At 43.7% G+C, this 18,084-nt stretch overlaps 1 protein-coding gene across 2 annotated transcripts; it reads right to left on the bottom strand.

Annotated features, from left to right (window-relative positions):
- Positions 1–5,114: 5,114 nt before the first annotated feature.
- LOC307082710 (protein FAM83G-like) lies at positions 5,115–15,040 on the bottom strand. 2 transcript variants are annotated; one of them, XM_079746358.1, is made up of 5 exons: positions 14,282–15,040; positions 13,179–13,346; positions 10,520–10,644; positions 6,710–10,070; positions 5,115–6,513 (listed from the first exon to the last, which is right to left on the bottom strand). In XM_079746358.1, exons 1-5 carry the CDS (start codon positions 14,750–14,752, stop codon positions 5,860–5,862), a joined length of 4,779 nt encoding a protein of 1,592 aa, XP_079602484.1. In that variant the 5' UTR covers positions 14,753–15,040; the 3' UTR covers positions 5,115–5,859. The 2 variants fall into 2 exon arrangements, with proteins under 2 accessions (XP_079602484.1, XP_079602485.1); XM_079746359.1 differs by lacking the exon at positions 5,115–6,513 and having other exon boundaries at positions 9,933–10,070; positions 13,179–13,315.
- Between the last annotated feature and the right edge of the window lie 3,044 nt (positions 15,041–18,084).

Below are 18,084 nucleotides of genomic sequence, written 5' to 3' on the forward strand. Positions count from 1 at the left end.
ATATTAAAGCATCAATAAAGTAGCATGCCATGGGACCTTTAAGTATTGGAGGTTAAAGCAGGTGGGAATCAGAAGCTGGATTGACCTGAACTGGGACCGATCCTGCTGGAACTCGCGAACGGATCCCCCGGAGGACTTCTGAGAGCCTAGAGATCTAGTAGGTTCATAATGCCTATGTTATTTTGAGAATCTTGAGAAGCCCCCCACCGCACACACACACACACACACACACACACACACACACAGACAAACACACAGGAATTCTGTTGTCTTTCTGTATGACGACTGTATAGCAGGGGTTTATTCTACAAACATCTACCTATGATTCTTTGAATAGTAATCGCTCAATACTTGTAAGTCTGCAGCTGGTCTTCATTGCTAACATGAAAAATGTTATTGTTGAAAGGAGCAGAAAGCAACGATGCCTGGTCATCACGAGGATAGACTTCCAATGTCCAAAGGCCGGCAGATCCCGGCCTAAGCAGGACTACAGATGGGAGGCAGCACAGTGTGGTGGCTGGGGGAATGATTCCCAGCTGAAAGGTACTGGGTTCCCCTAAATCCACAGCTTACCTATCCTTGTGCAAGATGCCTAACCCCTACCTGATCATGAATGAAATTTCTCTGAAATCACCAAGTCCTTTTGGATGAAAGCATCTGCTTCATAAAAATAGTAATAAATTAAAAACATCTAATTTACATAATAATAAATAGCAATATTTCAACATAACCGCTAGCTTCATGGCTGCTATGTAATGGGCTAGGATAGGACTTTCTTATGAGTGCAGTCATTGTGTATCGCAAAGTGTCTTTCATGTCCGAAGAGACACACAAAGTTATTGTGTCTGTAATAACTAGTAATTTTGTTTGTTCACCAACTACTTTAAAAAATAATTTAAAAAAGAAAAGCTTAAGTTTGCGAGCAGGATCTGAAAAATAAGCACCTTACCTACCAAGGGGATTAAAAACATAAAACATACAAAATACAATTGAATAGCTCCAACATTTTCATATTCTCTCTGATTATTAATATGCTGGTATCAGTAATTGTTGGTTATTTTTTTGTCTTTATCTGTTAAAATGAAGCTTTTTGCCTTCCTTTATCAACTGTAATAAATAATATGGGCACAAGAAGGCACCAGAGTACAAACGTAACACTATAGACTGTGGGCCCTATATAATGAATAGGCCCACAGTCTAGGCCTATATAATGAATTAATATTGTATTATTAGTGAGAAGGGAAATATCAGGGAAGCTGGATAGGTAGAAAATATATCTTGATTTATTTTTAATTCATCTTGACGCATCTTTTACATTCATCCTTTTTATGGACACTTTTTGACACTTCTTTTAAATGCAGCTTCAATATGTGCCACGCAAATGAGAGGGCGGGGTTATGGAGAAACTTGTCTGATTGGTACCAACGTGTTTCAGGCAACAACTTAGTGTGTGTGTGTGTCTACGTTTTGTTCACATTATTATTATTATTATTATTATTATTATTATTATTATTATTATTATTATTATTATGTGTGGGTGTGCTTATGTGACAGTGGGTGTGTGTGTTTGGCCTCGAGCTTGGGCAAGAACTTCCCTTTCCAAAGCTCTGATGCGGTGTCTGAACAGGTCTCTCTCTCTCTCTCTCTCTTTCTCTCTCTCTCTCTCTCTCTCTCTCTCTCTCTCTCTCTCTCTCTCTCTCTCTCTCTCTCACAAAATTTTTAATTATGAGTTGCGGCCTAAGTGCACTGGGTTCATGGCTACCAAGCAGCTGGTTCCCCCTATGCAAATTGATCACTGTGAGATGAGCTTCATATCAGGCATATGGAAATGCATTCCACGTGATCTATGAAGGTAAAATATTGGAGCTTCTTTGCTCTGCCTCCTGCCCTTAACCGTTATCGGTTGGAACATAGTGTTTGACAGGTTGTCCTTGTTCCAACCCGGAAACATTTGTTTTTATTCAACAGAAGATGACTGATCTGACAGTTAATATTCATGTTTAATGACTAATGGTTTAATGATAATGAACGCAATTTAAGCATTTCAATCTGTGTTAAAAAAAAAATTGTGTGAGATTTCCTATATAGCATCATCATTATTTAATTTATGTATACTGAAAAGGAGATTTGCGAACGAATGCACCCCTGGTGGGATGCCATTGTTTAAAACATGTCTTTCAGCTTTAAAATGACTTACCTTAACTCTTTGAGCTCGGTTGGTATAGAATTATATTATTCAGCAAGTAAAATAAAAAAAAAATAATAAAAAAAAAATAAAAAAAAGTTGTCTCCAGGCAATTTAAAAAGTTGCAGGGTGTCTGTTTTAGCAATATTAAATGCGGAGGAGTCCATAAATTATGTTACCTCTATATCTTTGCACATGCTTTTGGCTTATCCAGGTGTTCATTGACTGCTTGTATGAGTGTGAGAAATGGCCTCCCCCACCCGCCTCTTGGCGTTATATGCAAAACTATGTCTAGTCGTTCACGGAGTAACAGCGTTAGATGATTGCATATGTCTCTCTCCATGGACTTGCTGAGGATGGCTGTGTGAGCAATGGGTTGGAAATCCTACCTTTGTGGCTGCAGTTGTAGAGATGGGGATTATCGTTTATGTTTTCAAAATTATTGGCATACAGTTTATGTCCATGAGCAGCTGGAAAGGTTTGTTAAGCAAATCACCTAGCAGTTAAGCCCAGTCTTAAAGGATCCTCTCTCCTAGTCCATCCGGTCCTTAATCCATGTCTGTGTTTACCTTACGAAGAACAGCCTCCACCTCTGTTGTTGTTATTTGTAATGACTTGTATTTTATGTGCAATAGGGAAGGATTCAGTTGTGTGTTGCTGTTGGTTAAAAAACATGAAAATTGTGTTTAGTTTATTGGCAAATTAGATTTGTCCTCAGGAAAACATCCCCATGTTCAGGCTTGAAGTCTATTCATATCGCTAGAAGCCTAATACACAACCCCGTACAAGCCTATACATCTAGCTGACCTGGGAAGTATGTAGGACTATTTTTTTTTTTTTTACATGCTTTGCTCTCCTGTCAAATATTTTAGTTGGGTGAGGTGCGGCTGGATGTACAACACATAAAAACAGTATACAAGAAGCACGTTCCCTTATTTGGCCCAAACTGCCACGGTTTTTATTACTTCTTCCGAAGTGTACTAGGTTATATAAACCTTTATGTTTTCAAGGAATCGATGAGTACAGAGAGCAAAGATTAAAGAAACACATGGCTACACCCTACCTGAAAGTGCTTTCTGATCTTTGAATACTGGATTAGAAAGGCCCCGCTCTTTTAACATTCTTTACCAGAAGTAATTTTCTCTGGCTCTCTCTTGTGTTTTTCAATATTTTTGTTATTCTTACTTGATAGACTTGAGATACGATGGAGAGATTAATTGAATGTGGATGGAATAATGAACGGTGTTCTTCCTAAACTAACACTTGTCATTTGACAGAAGGGGAAGACACTTGGGTATGATCCCCAGTCTGTGTGTCATAGATTGAAGCAGACGGGGCTGATATAACAGGTCTTCAGAAGGAACTTGGTGAAGATTAAAAACTTGCTCATTAAAGAGTGACTCATAAGATTGTCAACATGATCGGAAATACCCTAAGGAGACCTTGAGTCCTCACTATGTGTGTTTGTTTGTGTGTGTGTGTGTGTGTGTGTGTGTGCACGCGCGCGAAGAAAGATTGGAGCGCGTGTGTCTGTGTGTGTGTGTGTTTGTATACACGCATCCATGTCTCTGAGGCCGGTCGTGTGGCATGATGTATGAGGATTTTGGAGGGATGAGCTGAATGGATCCTGGCACGACCAGCCCCGGTGGCACTGTGTGTGCTTGTGTTCGCTTGAGACTTGGGAGCGAGCAGATTGTTGCCGATTTAAGTGTGTGTGTGTGTGTGTGTGTGTGGTAATGTTGCTGTACAAAAAAGCGAGTAAACTGACTACATATTCAAAGTACATGAGTAACCCATTAGATCAAGAGGTAAAGCATCTATAATTTTTAATTATAGACTTTTTCCTTTTCTAGGAGACTTGCCAAACGCACCCACAAACCTGTTACCAATATAATTAGAAAAAACGACTTCCTTGTACGATTCTTCAGAAGAGCATTTAGAGTTCTTTCCTGCCACAACAGTTAACAATGGCAATATAGCACTTTCGTCTTTTGGAATCTAAGTGCGTTGGTAAGTTTATGGACCAAATAAGGATTAATCTGCATACTTTACGAAATATGCAATCACAAAAACCAAAGGGCTTTATTGCCATTGTTAACATTCTAAGCCCACAAATGCTCTTCGACAGTCTGTACAAGAAAGTCATTTTGGCAAATTATGATGTAAAGGATGTTTACTTTTAAGTGAGTACTGGCCGTGACTATGATGGTTTGGTCAACCAGACCAGTCTAGTTCGTTAAAGGCTGTGCAATCATTAAGAACCGATTTATTTTAAGACGTTATTATAAATTAATTTTGCTCGGCAAATTAAAGAAGGCCAATTATCACACTGTAGGAGATGGTATATGTTTTTTCGAAACAAAGTAATGGGTTACATATGTTGGAATAGGGGGTGCACACTCCTCGGACATAAACATACACAATGTCTGGTCTTGTCGTCTGGTCGTTTGAGGCATGCTTTAAGATAATCAATTCCCTTTAGATAAGCCAACCCCAAAACAACCCATCTCACAGCCAGAATAGATCAGGTTCCAGTTCTAGACATGCCTGGGATAGCATAGCATGCCACATGATAACGATTTATCATTAAACTCTTGTCTTTTTATTTGTTCTATTTATTCATGATTCAGTCTAGTGTTTTAAATTATTTTTTGATTCATTTTATCACATTTTATACTAAACGAGTGGTTAAATATTATTTATGTGATCATGAATGCTTTTTAATTGCAGCAACTGTTTGCTGATAACAAAGGCTGCCATGATACTGGCCCAGCAGATCATATCAGGATCTAAAATACCTCGAAACATACTTCCCTTAAGGTTTAAGCTGAATACAATAACTTGGGATAATCAATAGACAGTGGCACATCACTAAATCATCATGTGTTGGTGTTGAATAAGACAGGTAACTGCAGATGTTAAAGACTAGTTCATTTATTACATCACCTTTTGATTTCATCAATTTATATTTTTATTGTTGTATTTTAAGCATCATTAACAGTTAGACATGGTGTCTGCATTTATAGTAACTTTTTTTCTGATATTTATAATATATTTATGAGTTCCCTTCCTGTATTGCAATACACATCTGTCAACCACTAGTCTTCTAGCGCACAACAGAAAAAGTTTGTAAATGACCCTTCTCAGAAAGTCATACATACAAATTGTGTATTTGTATGGGTCTATTTGTGTTGTCTAAATGTATAACGTACAAATACCAATCAGCACATATAAACAATGGTAGACTTATTGTTTATAGGTGGCCTGAGCTAAATGTCAGGCCAAAGTTAGACCCCATGTCTGTTCATGTGTATATCGTCAAAGATACTTAGCATAACTTAGATTAAGCCTTGTTGTAAGACTCCACAAGAAGGAGCAAAAGTCTTCCCCTGTATTAGTACAGTAATTATATTTTTTTACTCACGCAATCAAGTCAAATATTTGTCTTGGACAGTCACCAACCGCTGTGATATGGGACACATTGGCACACATACATTCAAAGGTATAATATTCCCCACAATGTTTAAATTGGTCTGATTTTCAAGGTATCCGAAAATCACATGTGGACTGACTCGTTGTGCAACCCTTGGATAGTACATGTAAGAAAAAAATCGGTGTCCTATATCTTGGGTTCCCTTGATGCTTGAAACCACGCTGTGTTTCCACCACCTGGGCTAGCCTGTGCTCTTGTGTGGTTGTGCTAAGGAATCAGGATTTCTCTTGGTCTGAGATGGCGAGCTGCTCCCCTTGTTCTTTAGGCCCTTTATGCTGTACAGCTTGCCAACAGAAATCCTAAATCCAGGCTTGTTGAGGTCCTGCCCCGAATCTCCCGGCTCTGGATTCCCCATAACTGAGACCTGCCTGTAGGTGGACTGCTGGCTGCTGACTGTTTGAGCCATCTGATCACCGGCAATCATGGGTTGGGTCTGACGTTGGAGCTTGGACTGTGAGTTGGTGTATGAGTAGAGAAAGGAGGGCTGGGGCTTGGGTAAAGCACCCGAACCCTGCCCCGTCAAAGGATGTCCGTAGTTCAAGCTACGCCGGGAGAAGACCTCCAATGGGCTCTTCTGATCCGCACCCTTCAAAGGACCGGCTGTGGTCATTGAAGAGTGTCTTCTGTTCTGCGCTTGTTGTGATGTTGAGTTTTGTAGGGTCTGGAGGGTGTCCACCCTGCTGCTTACCTGCTGGTACGACCTTGGCAACTGGGGAACCGTAGTGAGAGGGGTAGGTATTGTGGGTTTAGCAGCTGGGGACTGAAAGGGGACTGGACTGTAGTGGTTCAGCTCTTTTGGCCACCCTTGTGGAGTTCTGGGTGGAGTTTGCAGACCCTAGAGTTGAGGGAGAGGGGGAATTGTTTTGGAACTGATTGATATTGGAATGTCAGTTAGAAATATGAATCAGCAGTGTGGATAATACCGCGACAAAGTGTGTACAGTTGAATAAAAACGGAAAAAACAGCACAACAAGGACCGCATTAAGGGTATATTATATCCTAAAATCTATAAAATTGTGTGGTTATCCTACCTTATTTTCCTCTGTTTCTCTTGGAACCCAAGGCCCTCTTCTTATCTGGGCTCCACTGGTTCTTAGTGCTGATGTTTCTGAATGCGACTCCCCTGAGTTGGTACCAAGTCCCCCTTGCGTGAAGAGCTCTGGGTCTTTCTCTTCATCCCTCCGAAAATTCCATCCTTCCTCCCATTTCCTGGTCAACTCTGCTGACTCCCCACGACTATCTCTTCTTGTCACTTGCTTTGCCTCCGGTTGGAACCTCAGGCCGGAGACCACAGCAGGCCCACCCACCACGGTGTCTGGTGGCGGCGCTCTTGGCTGGGCGGCAGCTCTCTTTGGTGTCGGGGTGGGGGCCAGGGAGGGGACCGGGGTGATGAAGGGGGAGACTGTGTTCTCGGAGGAGGCTGAGGAGGAAGACCTCCGGAGTTTGTGTCGGAATGTGGAAGGAGGAGAGGTTTCGATGTCAGCTGACTTCTTTGCTGAGGCAGAACGGGGATACCCGTCAACCCCCAGATGTTCCAGAGGGTCTGATTGGCTCTGGGGACTATTATAAATTAAACCTTTTTCCTGTTTTGTGGTTTTCAGGGGCAAGAGACTTCCCTTTTCGGCTGTTTGTGAAAAGCCTTCCGAACCTGTTTGGCTTCGCTCACCTGCGGCTAATATGGCTGCTCTATCATTCCCAATCCACACTTTATACTCTCTCTCACTCTCCCCTTCAGATCCTACTCCATACTTAGTTTGGGCTCGGAAGCTGTGATCCGTTGTCCTGTTATCCAGGCCGAACACTTGATCAAAAACGGGGGAGGGGCGCCGTGTTTCGTCGCACTCGTAGTATTCGTCTGAGGTGGTAGACAGTTCAGAGTCCTCCTTCGAAGAGATGTACCCGTCACTCGTGTCGGGGGTCGGCGTCCGGGTGTCGGGGCTGGAGCAGGAGCGTCCGTCTGGGGTCCTCCGTGTGGGAGTGCGAGGGGAGAGCCGGCCGGCCGTAGATGACGAGGTTAATTCAAGGTTGTGCGGGCGCGTTGGCTTTTCAGGGGTGCGCGAGTCCATCTCGGCTTTGCCTTTATCTGGATTCAGCCTATAGTGTACGTTGTTTACAGCCTCATCATTGAAGGGGTAAGTCTTGACACCGCGTTGACCCCCTTGAGTTTGCGCATGTGAAATACTATCAACCACATTCATGGACAGAGACCCAGGTGTATCATTGTTTGGTTTAGGTATATGTTGGTCATCAATGGCTTTGTTGTTTTCTGATGTATGAAAAGAAGAAGGGGACTCAGAGGCTTTAGCTGTATGGGTTTGGCTGTGTTTTTGCAGTAGACCTTCATTAGTTAGCACATGTTGTGTGGCCTGTTGAAAGTCTGGTTTTGTCACAACCTTACTAACTTCGTCTGGTTTGCTGAGCTCCTCAATGACTCTGGGAGATCTGACCATGAACCCTGCTTGGTTTTTGTTCCCTGACTCCTTGGGCCTTGTTTCTTCAAATTGATTGTCGTTATCCTGCAGTGTATTCACAGTCAGTATTGATTGGGGCATCTGGTTAGTTGCCTTCTTGGGGTCAGGGAATTCCCTATAAGATCCATCTTTTACATCATTCAGCAAATGGGTTTTAATGTCTCTTCTTTCCTGCAATTCGGCATATTTAGTTGTTGAATTGACCACAGTATTAGGGCTTATCTGTTTCCTTGTTGACATCATAAAAGCATCCTCCTGCTGTTTGGAAACTGGCTTGCAGTCGTCCACCAGCGGCCCGAAACCTGACAGTTTCCCATGCTCCAAGACTACTCCACAGTCAAGTGGCTGGTTCAGAACATTGCATTTGCTCCCACTGTCCATCAGCAGGTGGACTGTACGTGGTTTGGGCACCGGTGGAGTAAGAGGGGAGGTGGATGGACCAGAGCAAGGGAGAGGAGATGTGTTGGTGGAGTGGAAATCCAATGAAGGATTGGAGTAGGATGAAGGGATAGAGGAAGATGGAAGAGGGGAAGAAATACTGGGGGATGCAGGCGGGACCACTGGAGACTTGGTTATGGAGCAGGAGGGTGATAAGGTAACTGAAACTGAGGTAGTGACGTAAGGGGAAGTAAACCTTCCTACAGGAGGCTGGGTAGGGGAGAGCTTTGAAGCTGAGATAGTGCCACTATGGGTGGGGCTTGGGATGGAGGGAATGAAGTCTTCTTTGGAGGGGCTTTGTGGCTTTGTACCAAGATCCTGCTTGCATGAGACTTTATTTGCAATCCTGTTTTGTGTCTGTACGGGTGGTGCCGCGTTCTGCTGATATACTGCAATCGGGCTAGCCTGGACAGGCAAGGAAGCAGGGTTAGAGGTTAGCATGTGGTCCAAATTGGAGAGAAGTTCATTGTGTATCTTTTTCTCTGTGTCTATGGTCTCTTTTATTAGGTAGTGTACGGGGCGGGTAGGTACTGCAGATCCAGTTTTAATTATGGGGGCTCTGTCGCTGAAAGATGTAGGTGTGTCGATGTGAGGTGTGGTGATTTGTTGGGATGCAGGGATTGTAGAAGGTTTAGATTCAGTATTGACAGGTAGCTTTTCAGCCTTTATTTTTGTTTCAGAGGTCATGATATGTACTGATTTATTTAAAATCATGTGCACATCTCGGCCTAACGGCTTGGTGGCAAGGGTAGAAGATAGTCTTGTGTTTGGTGATATGGGTTGTGCTTTATCAATTGCAACTTCTTGTGCGCCAACCTGTGTGGGATAAGCTTTTTTCCCTGCAATGTCCTGGAGATTACTGTCACGTTGCCTGAGTTGGGCCACCTCTGGAAGGATCTCCTTGGGCATGCTGAATGGACTGCTGAATCGAATAGCTTGGCTGGTCTCAAACCTCTCAGAGCGTTGCATGTGCACCTGGCTCTGCCGACTGTTATCCCGAACGTTAATGAACCCAATGACATCGCTGGCCGGGTCGGGCTCCGGCCAAGTAGGCAGATATGGGATCATATAAGCTTTCTCCATGTCTATCAGTCCTGGATGGAGAGGAGGAGCTTCCACCTGAGCTGCCTTTGCAGCCATCTTCCTTTTGGCCTTTGTCCCCATTCCCACTTTATCCAGGGTGTTGGAGTCTAGAGGGCTGTTTGGGGCAGAACCGGAGGCAGGATTGGCGTTGTTCATACTCATGCCGAGCAGGGCGTACATAGGGTTGTGCCGTTTCCTAGTAACTTCAGCAGAAGGGGCCACGGCGACGGGTTGAGGGATGAATTCGGGCTCAGGCTCTGGCTCCATGGCAACCTGCTTGAGGTCGACGGCGCTAGAGGTGCCGTAGAGTTCACAGAACAGGCGGTCGAAAGCGTCGACTGCTTGGCCGGTTACCACGGTAATGAGGTGTCTGTCCAGCCTTGATGACATCCAAGTGTACCTATATAACGTTCAGATACGTGTTTGCACACACACACACACACACACACACACACACACACACACACACACACACACACACACACACACACACACACACACAAACACATTAATGAACATTGAAAAGGAAGCGACAATAATGTAAATTAACTCCACTGCGGATTAAATCTAAAAAACATTGTACACACTACAATTATAGTCTATATCTGTACACACCAGTGTCAGAGATAAACTTTCTTCAATAAAGGCACACTTGAAGCCCCTGGATTTAGGGATCTTTTGATAGCTGTAGGGGGTATTATTTATAAACCTAAAAAAGGGAGCTATGCACTTGTACTAGACATCCCATCCATAGTACAAGATATAATATAGGAATATTTTATCCTCATTGGATATTAGTATTTTTTTTGCTAATTTCTGACATACTCACACACACACAAACACACTGACCGGTAGGATCCAGACACGGCCTTGTCACCGTCCACAAACATGAAGCGATGTCCCAGTCTGCCGCGGAGTCGAGTGCATGAGCGTGTTAAGAACTCTCCTCCCCCTGCACAGCGCACCCGCAGGTTCTGTAGCGCACAAACACACACACACACACACACACACACACACACACACACACACACACACACACAGAGCTTAGAGGATTTATGGGGTAGTACAAGAGAAGTTCCTATTGGTTCATCTGGGTCAGGTCAATCAGTTTCGAGTGGTGTGCTGGAAAAGCCATGACACGTTTTTTATAATAGTGCATGGAAATAAAATGGAGTAAAACTGACACAGTAAGGAGACCGTGATAGATTAACTGGTGGGGCCTTCAGAGTATGCCGGTAACTAACATCGTACTAACGGTGGTCTCAATTTAGTTTGGCTTGCTTAAGTCACAAACTTCCCATGGCCTTTCAGATACCACAAGTAGCATGCTGGCATCCCCTGGCTCTATTGCTTGGCTTATCTGCCGCCTACACTTTCTTGCTTTCCTTATCTGCCTGCACTTTCTTCCTTTCCTTATCTGCCATGCCTTGGCTTTCTCTGTATGGCCAAAATATTATGATAATATTCAGCCATAAAGCATACAATAAGTAACCAGGAGCCTTAACGGTAAGAACCAAATCTGCTGAGTGGACAACCTGATGCATATATCAAGTTGAATAGTTTAACAAATTAACAAAAGTATTACATTTCTTTCAGCTGGCTCTCAACTCTTCCCTTGGTTATTTACCTACTAGACAAGGAAGAGGATCTCTCTGTGTCAAAGTGGATTGGGTACTTTGGGGCGTTGCCATTGGGTGGAGGCTCCTACAACCACTTTGCAATGTTCTTTCTTCTGTTGTCTCTCCATCCCCTGAGAATCTCCCTACCTGGCACTGCTTTATGGATATCTAGTGCAGCAAGTGTGACTGTTGGTCTGATTATAGTTGGAAGGCCAATCTGGTAGAACAGGGAACCACCCAGGAAAATAAATTATATTGGATACCGGTTTGATTCAGGTTAATGTTACGGTAGAATCATTGTCTCTACAGTACAGAAATACAGAGACAAATCTGTCTACAGTTCCGCAGCCTGACCCTCCAACTATTTCACGCTAGCTACCTATGGCTTTCCTGGCAAAAGCTTAATTTTGGCACCTGCCTAATGTTTTAATTTTAGTTGCCACAACCCGCAACAGCATGAGAACCAACCACTGGAAAAGCCTGTTCATTTCCAATCGGCCTCAGAGAGAACGGACAGGGCCTTGGACTGACAGCAGGGTGGGATCCAATAACAAAATGTGCAGACCAATTTGTAAGGCACGGATTAAAAACAGGTCAAACTACATGTAATAATAGGGCAGCACTCGTGGATATCTCATGGAAACAACAGTTGCTGAATTATGTTTGCATGTGTTTGCAAGCATTGAAGGAGATCTGTCAACAAAATGTAACAAAAAAGTTTTGTGCACTAACATTTGTTTATTAGTGAAGTCGGAGCTTCAACTCAAATGTAGTTTGAGACGCCACAGCTAACATTAGTTTAGCCGTGGTTGATGATACCGGCAAAGTCAAATACCACACAAAGGGATGTATCAGGACCTGAGCGCGTTGTACTTCACCTTTAGACATATCATTACCATGTCAAAGGGTTCAAATACAGTGTTATAACTTCATCTGGTGAAAACATTCCATTGACCTTAATTGGATCCAGAAACATGTGACTCACTTTATTCTTGCTGTTGATGACAGTAACATTTAACGATCTAGTGTAATTAAAGAGCATTCAACGGACTTGTGTGTGCAGGTCTGTGTGTGTATGGTGTGTGTGTGTTTCTAAGCTTCAAGCAATGTGTTATCAGGGTGTTTAACTGGAATGTCTATCTCAGCATCTTGCTGTGAGTCTGCATGTGTGTATTTCTTACTGAGGCACATTTGACTACATATCTGTACATGTCAAAGCATGCTTGGGCATCGCTACACGTGCACACACACACGCATGCACGCACGCACACATGTTATCAGTGTGTTTTAAGTGCTGCCGATGGGCCTCAGTGACATAATCCTTGAAATGCCTTGGAAAGAAACCAACTCACTTCAATGGGTCGAAGCGTTGAAATGAAGTTGTCCCTCTGTGGTTGATACTGCCTAAACAATGAAGCACTACCCCTTAGTACTGCTGGATAACACTATAAACTGCAGCATAATCTACTGAAGTTAACTTTATGCTCTTCATAACTGACAACAATTAATTGTATTAATCGTATAGCGGTTAACAAGACACCCAAATGTGTGATACCAACAATAAGGATATGACACCTCATCCAGCACAACATAATAAACCAAAAAAAGTTATATTTTCTCATTTCAAAGGTGGCTTCTCCATTCGAAGCGCCAAAGTAAGCATCTTCCGTCAAGGCATTGTGTAACAGCATCGCTAATGATGCCTTGCTTGGTGCCAGTTGGCAGGGACAGCCGGCTGTGAGAACGCACCCACATGTGGATGAGTTACATGTGGGGACACATAGCACGGGAGCTTCCACAACCTCATTGACCCTGTTTAGTAGCATCTGATTGTATCTTTACCTCCAGGAGGTACCGTTTGCGTCATGTGACTCTACGTGGCTCCTCACCTTGAGTTGTCCTGGGTGCATTTTGGCCCTGTCACACATCGACAGGAAGTGAGGTAGTGTAGAGGGCTCCAACAGGATGTAGACCGACACCTTCCGCTTATACCCCGCCTCCAACAGGTCCCGGAAGATGTCGACATCTGTAAAAAGGTCCATCACTACTGCGATCACCTTGGAGATACATGGGGGGGGGGAGCGGTAGAGTGAGTGTTCATGCGCGTGTACATGTACGGCATGCGTTAATGCATACGGAACACAGCTTTGGTGGAATTTGTCCACTTGTGCTCTATTTAATGCATTACTTAGTTAAAATATTGAGTCATAATCTGTGAATTGTTCAATCAAAAACTGGCATTATCAGGATCCATGCACACTGTTATCAAAAACTGCATTGAAGGTGAGAGACGGATATTCTGCCTGCGAAGTAACAGAAGAACTGTCTGATCAGTCCACTCTGGCTGTGAAGTACCAGTATTGATATAGGAGACAAAAACACCAAATGATATACATGAACATGCAACCATGGCAATGAAAATGCAGTCGGGGTTCATAAGAAGCGCCACGCGTTAATCACCCCATTGAAAGTGAAATTTGAGGAGATAAAGTCACCAAACTGCAGCCAATAGGAGCACCTATGTATGAGCACCCCACACAAAAGCAAGCACGCACGGACGCACACACAGAAAATGAAAACAGCTCCATGTGAAATACACATTTACAGCTCCATGTGAAATAATCAACGTGAAGTGCTTCGCCCTTTGCTTCTTCGCTGTCTCACTCAGGTCGCTGTTAAGTCAGTTCCTCCAGAACCACCATGACCGCTCAATAACACATGAACAATGCAAATCAGTGGTTTAGCTATGAAAACGGTTTGATTTGCCTAGTTTTGTACAGTCGTATGCTAGGCTAAGTAAGTAGTGCGATTGAATGAATACATGTTTAGGTGTTTGTCTTTCTGCCGGTAAAGATCGGAATCCCAATTCAGCCTGCAGGCGAAACTAAATGGGAAACCATACACCTGATTACTGTCTCCGGTCAAATATACTGCGATACTCGGAGATCTGAGGGAAACGTAGTCACATTGTGCCTCGGTCGGGGTTACGTACCTTTGTAGCCTGCGCAATACTTTTTCGAATAATCTCTTTTATGTGCGCTTGGCCTTCCTGCGGTGGCTGCGTGTACACGGTGGTGCGGGTCACCCCCCGGTATGACGCGCTGTCCGGCCAGCCCAGGTCCAGCTCGGGCACCGAAGTGTCGGACAGATCCGGCCAGTAGTGCAGAGACAGCTGGACGCCGTCCTCGCCGTCGCCGCCGTCTTCCAAGGGGCTCGCGTGTAGGACGTCGGAGCCCGGGTCGTAGGGCACCGCCAGCCGGGTGAGAACGTCCAGTTCGGAGTCCGAGAGGAAGCCCCGCAGCTCGCGAGCCTTGAGGAACCCGTGGAAGGCCTCGCGACCGTCCTGCAGCAGCACCTCCAGCGCGAGTCGCTGGTTCTCGCAGTATAAAAACTCGGGCTTGTTCTCGTGCGGCCGCGGGTTCACATGGTTCTCGTCCAGACACTGTATCTGGGACAGCGCCATGATTCAACCCCGGATAACAGTGGGCCAACGAGAAACGATAATAAATATAAATAGTAAAATAGAATCCACTGGTTAACAAGAAAGAGCAATTAAACACGTAAAAGAGTGCATGTTATAATCCTTGAGCGCGGCATAAGTTTTGGAAAAGTTTCGGGGACCACGAGTTACGTCATCGCGACGTTCACCCATGAATAATTAAACGTCTTCATTTGGCCATCCATAGGTATGTTCTGTCGTTGCCATTTCCTTGTCGGGGTGGCTGACCGCCGTCACCCTGCATGTAACCGTCCTCAGCCTCTGTGCACTCCTCTCGTCTACTCCACAGGTGCTAACCGGCACACCCACGCCGTGGAGTCCGTGTCACGTGACCCGTCTATCACGACTCGACAAGCAGCCTCGGGCCTGGCCTGTATCGCCGTGTGAAAGGGGAGAGATCAACTCCAATGTGTGTTCGTGGCAGCATAACTCTATATCGCAACAGAAGGCTCCAGCTCCCAGACGACACTGTACCGTTTCGCATTCCGTCAACTTTCGTAGGAATGTGACATGATCTTTATGGGAAGACGAAAATAATTATAGGCCGTGCGAGGTTTCACTCAGGTGAGACATCGGCGCTGGTGTGATGAGACAATGGACTTGGCTGCTGCTTTGTCGGGTAATGGTTTCTATTTTGCAGATGGTAAATGCTTAACCATGCATGGCTTATAGGATCAAGGCTGCATAGTTCAGGGGGTCCCTGGATATTTTCATCTCATCCTTTCTCTTTTTAAATATATTTTTTAATGACCAGGTGAAACAAAGGGATACAACATATTGGAATAAAAATGTAAACTTTAACGCTGTTGTTACATATTGTATTATTTTTTTCTTTTTTTTATGTTATTATTTTGTTATGTTAGTCTGATACACAGATTTGTAAAATATTATTATTTTCTGTTTTCTTACAATTATATTATTTATTACATATTTTTTATTCTAGAATTATTATTCTAGAATGGGAGCAACTCTAATGTGATCTAAATTCACCCCTGGGATCAATAAAGCATTTCTGATTCTGAAGTACAACTAACGCCAAGGCTTTTAGGCCTATTTATTTATTTCCTTGGAGTGAAAACTATTTGAAAAAACTACTTAGGTACCATCAGTGTGTGTGTGTGTGTGTGCGTGTGCGTGTGTGTGCGTGTGTGAGAGAGCGTGTGTGTGTGAGCGTGTGTTTGAGTATATGTTTGTGTGGTCCTTAGGGCTTCTTTATGGTCTTGAGATACATTATTGTCCTAAAATTAGCTGCAGCTTTGGGAACAAACTGTGTCCATGTTGTGTTTTGCTGGTGTTAGCGGTAAATTGCAATCACAGCTTTAACATCTTGTTTCCGCATAGAAAAGCAAAAGAAACAAATCATCAGATAATAACACAGCCCTGTTGAGTGGTTGATTGTGTTAAGCTTCAAATATGCTGTTATGCCTTTGTTGAGGCATTGTGGTGAGGCACAGTGCTTCCGTGTGTGTTTTTGTGTATCTGTGTGTGTGTGTGTGTGTGTATGTGTGTTTGTGTGTGTGTGTGTGTGTGTGTGTGCCCGTGTACGTGTGCGTGTATGTGAGAATCTGTTTCTCTGCTGCATGTTTTTTACGAATATTACTGAATGTAAGGGAAGACATTTATTTGCGTGCATGTGTGGGTGTGTGTGTTCCCTTAAGGTGTGTTTGTGTGTGCGTGTGTGTGTTTCTGCCGCAGGGTAGGTGTGTGTGTGTGGGTGTGTGTGTGTGTATGTGTGTATGTTCCTGCCTTGGGGGCAGTATACGAAAGGTGTCTGAGGGTAAATAAAAAAATTACACTGTTAAATACCAACAGTGGATGTAAAGCTCAGTAGGTGTTCCCCCCCCCCCCCCCCCCCCAGCATGTTGGCTGCCAGGCAGGTAAGGCATGTTGCACAGGGCGCTTCGTCATTGACAGGAGTTATTTGACATATTCTGTGAAAAGGTTAAACTCCCTCACAGCCTCTATACAGATTTAAGGGAAAGTCAACCGGTCCAAACAATCACAAAGCTTAGGTGGATGATTTATAGTGCTGCCTCATGGTTTATTGGCATGATTGTTTAATAGTTTGTCCAACCTCACTTGTATCTCACTGACTCGCTGCCACATCATTTTTAAATGCATGCTATTGTTTCTAGTCGCACTGAAAGCAGTTACAGAGATATTACAGGCAGCGACCTAAACTGGTTCTACTCTTTACTCAGTTTCCTGTCCCTCTCTTGTCTCCGTCTCCGTCTCTGTCTCTGCCTATGTCTCTGTCTCTGTCTTGCTTCTCTTCTCTGTCTCCTGCTCCACCAGAGCTTTTCCCCTCCTTGTTCTCTTTCAATGTAATTATCCCTCTTCCTTCTATCCCTAGTCTCATCCATATAAGATGCAACCCTGAATGGAGCATTTTCCATAACAATATAAAAACTGAGGCAGAGGCTGTTTTTGTACCGTTTACTGTGTGGGTGCGGTAGCGGATTACAATCTCACAGTGTGTGTGATGATTATGCAAATATGTCAGCATTACTGACAGTCATATAGACACACACACACACACACACACAAGCACGCACACACACACGCACGCACACACACACACACACACACACACACACACACACACACACACAGACAAACATGCACACACGCACACTAAATATCTTTCCTTTGTGAAACATCAGAGGGATGTTTTATTCTAGAAAATTGCAGAATATGAAGACCACAATAATCCATGCTATATTTAGGACACCTTCGGCCTCCCATCTTGTCTCGTCATCTCTGTGTTCTCTGCATAGCGCCGGTGGTTTGTTGACTTGTTAGCTATCACCATGAAGCCTTAGTGGCCGGTCCCAGCAGGGATCAGGAATGGCAAAACAGTTTGTTTAAAGATAAGAAAAATAAGTAGAACATGATCTGCCCCAGGGTATTGTGGGACACAACCTGTATTTCATAAACGCACGCACACACACACACAAACACACACACACACAGACACACACACACACACACACACACACACACACACACACACAGCGACTTAGAGGATCTTGTTTGCATGCATGATTGTAACATATTTCCAGGAAACTAATTAATGTAATATTTTAATGATATGTTCTTCTGTTTGATCAATTATGTGTAATCCTTTCAACTATCCAACATGGAATTATTTCTTATTTCAATATGGAATTATGTTTGCATGATGAATATATAATTTAAATAGCTGCTTACGGTGATGAAATACTCGTTCTAGCAGCAAAAGCAGAATTAAGGCAAAAAACAAAGTTGTAAGGATTTAAGATCGGGTTCCATATGAG

This window comes from Pollachius pollachius (genome assembly GCF_949987615.1).
Source record: "Pollachius pollachius genome assembly, chromosome: 11".
NCBI classification, from domain to species: domain Eukaryota; kingdom Metazoa; phylum Chordata; class Actinopteri; order Gadiformes; family Gadidae; genus Pollachius; species Pollachius pollachius.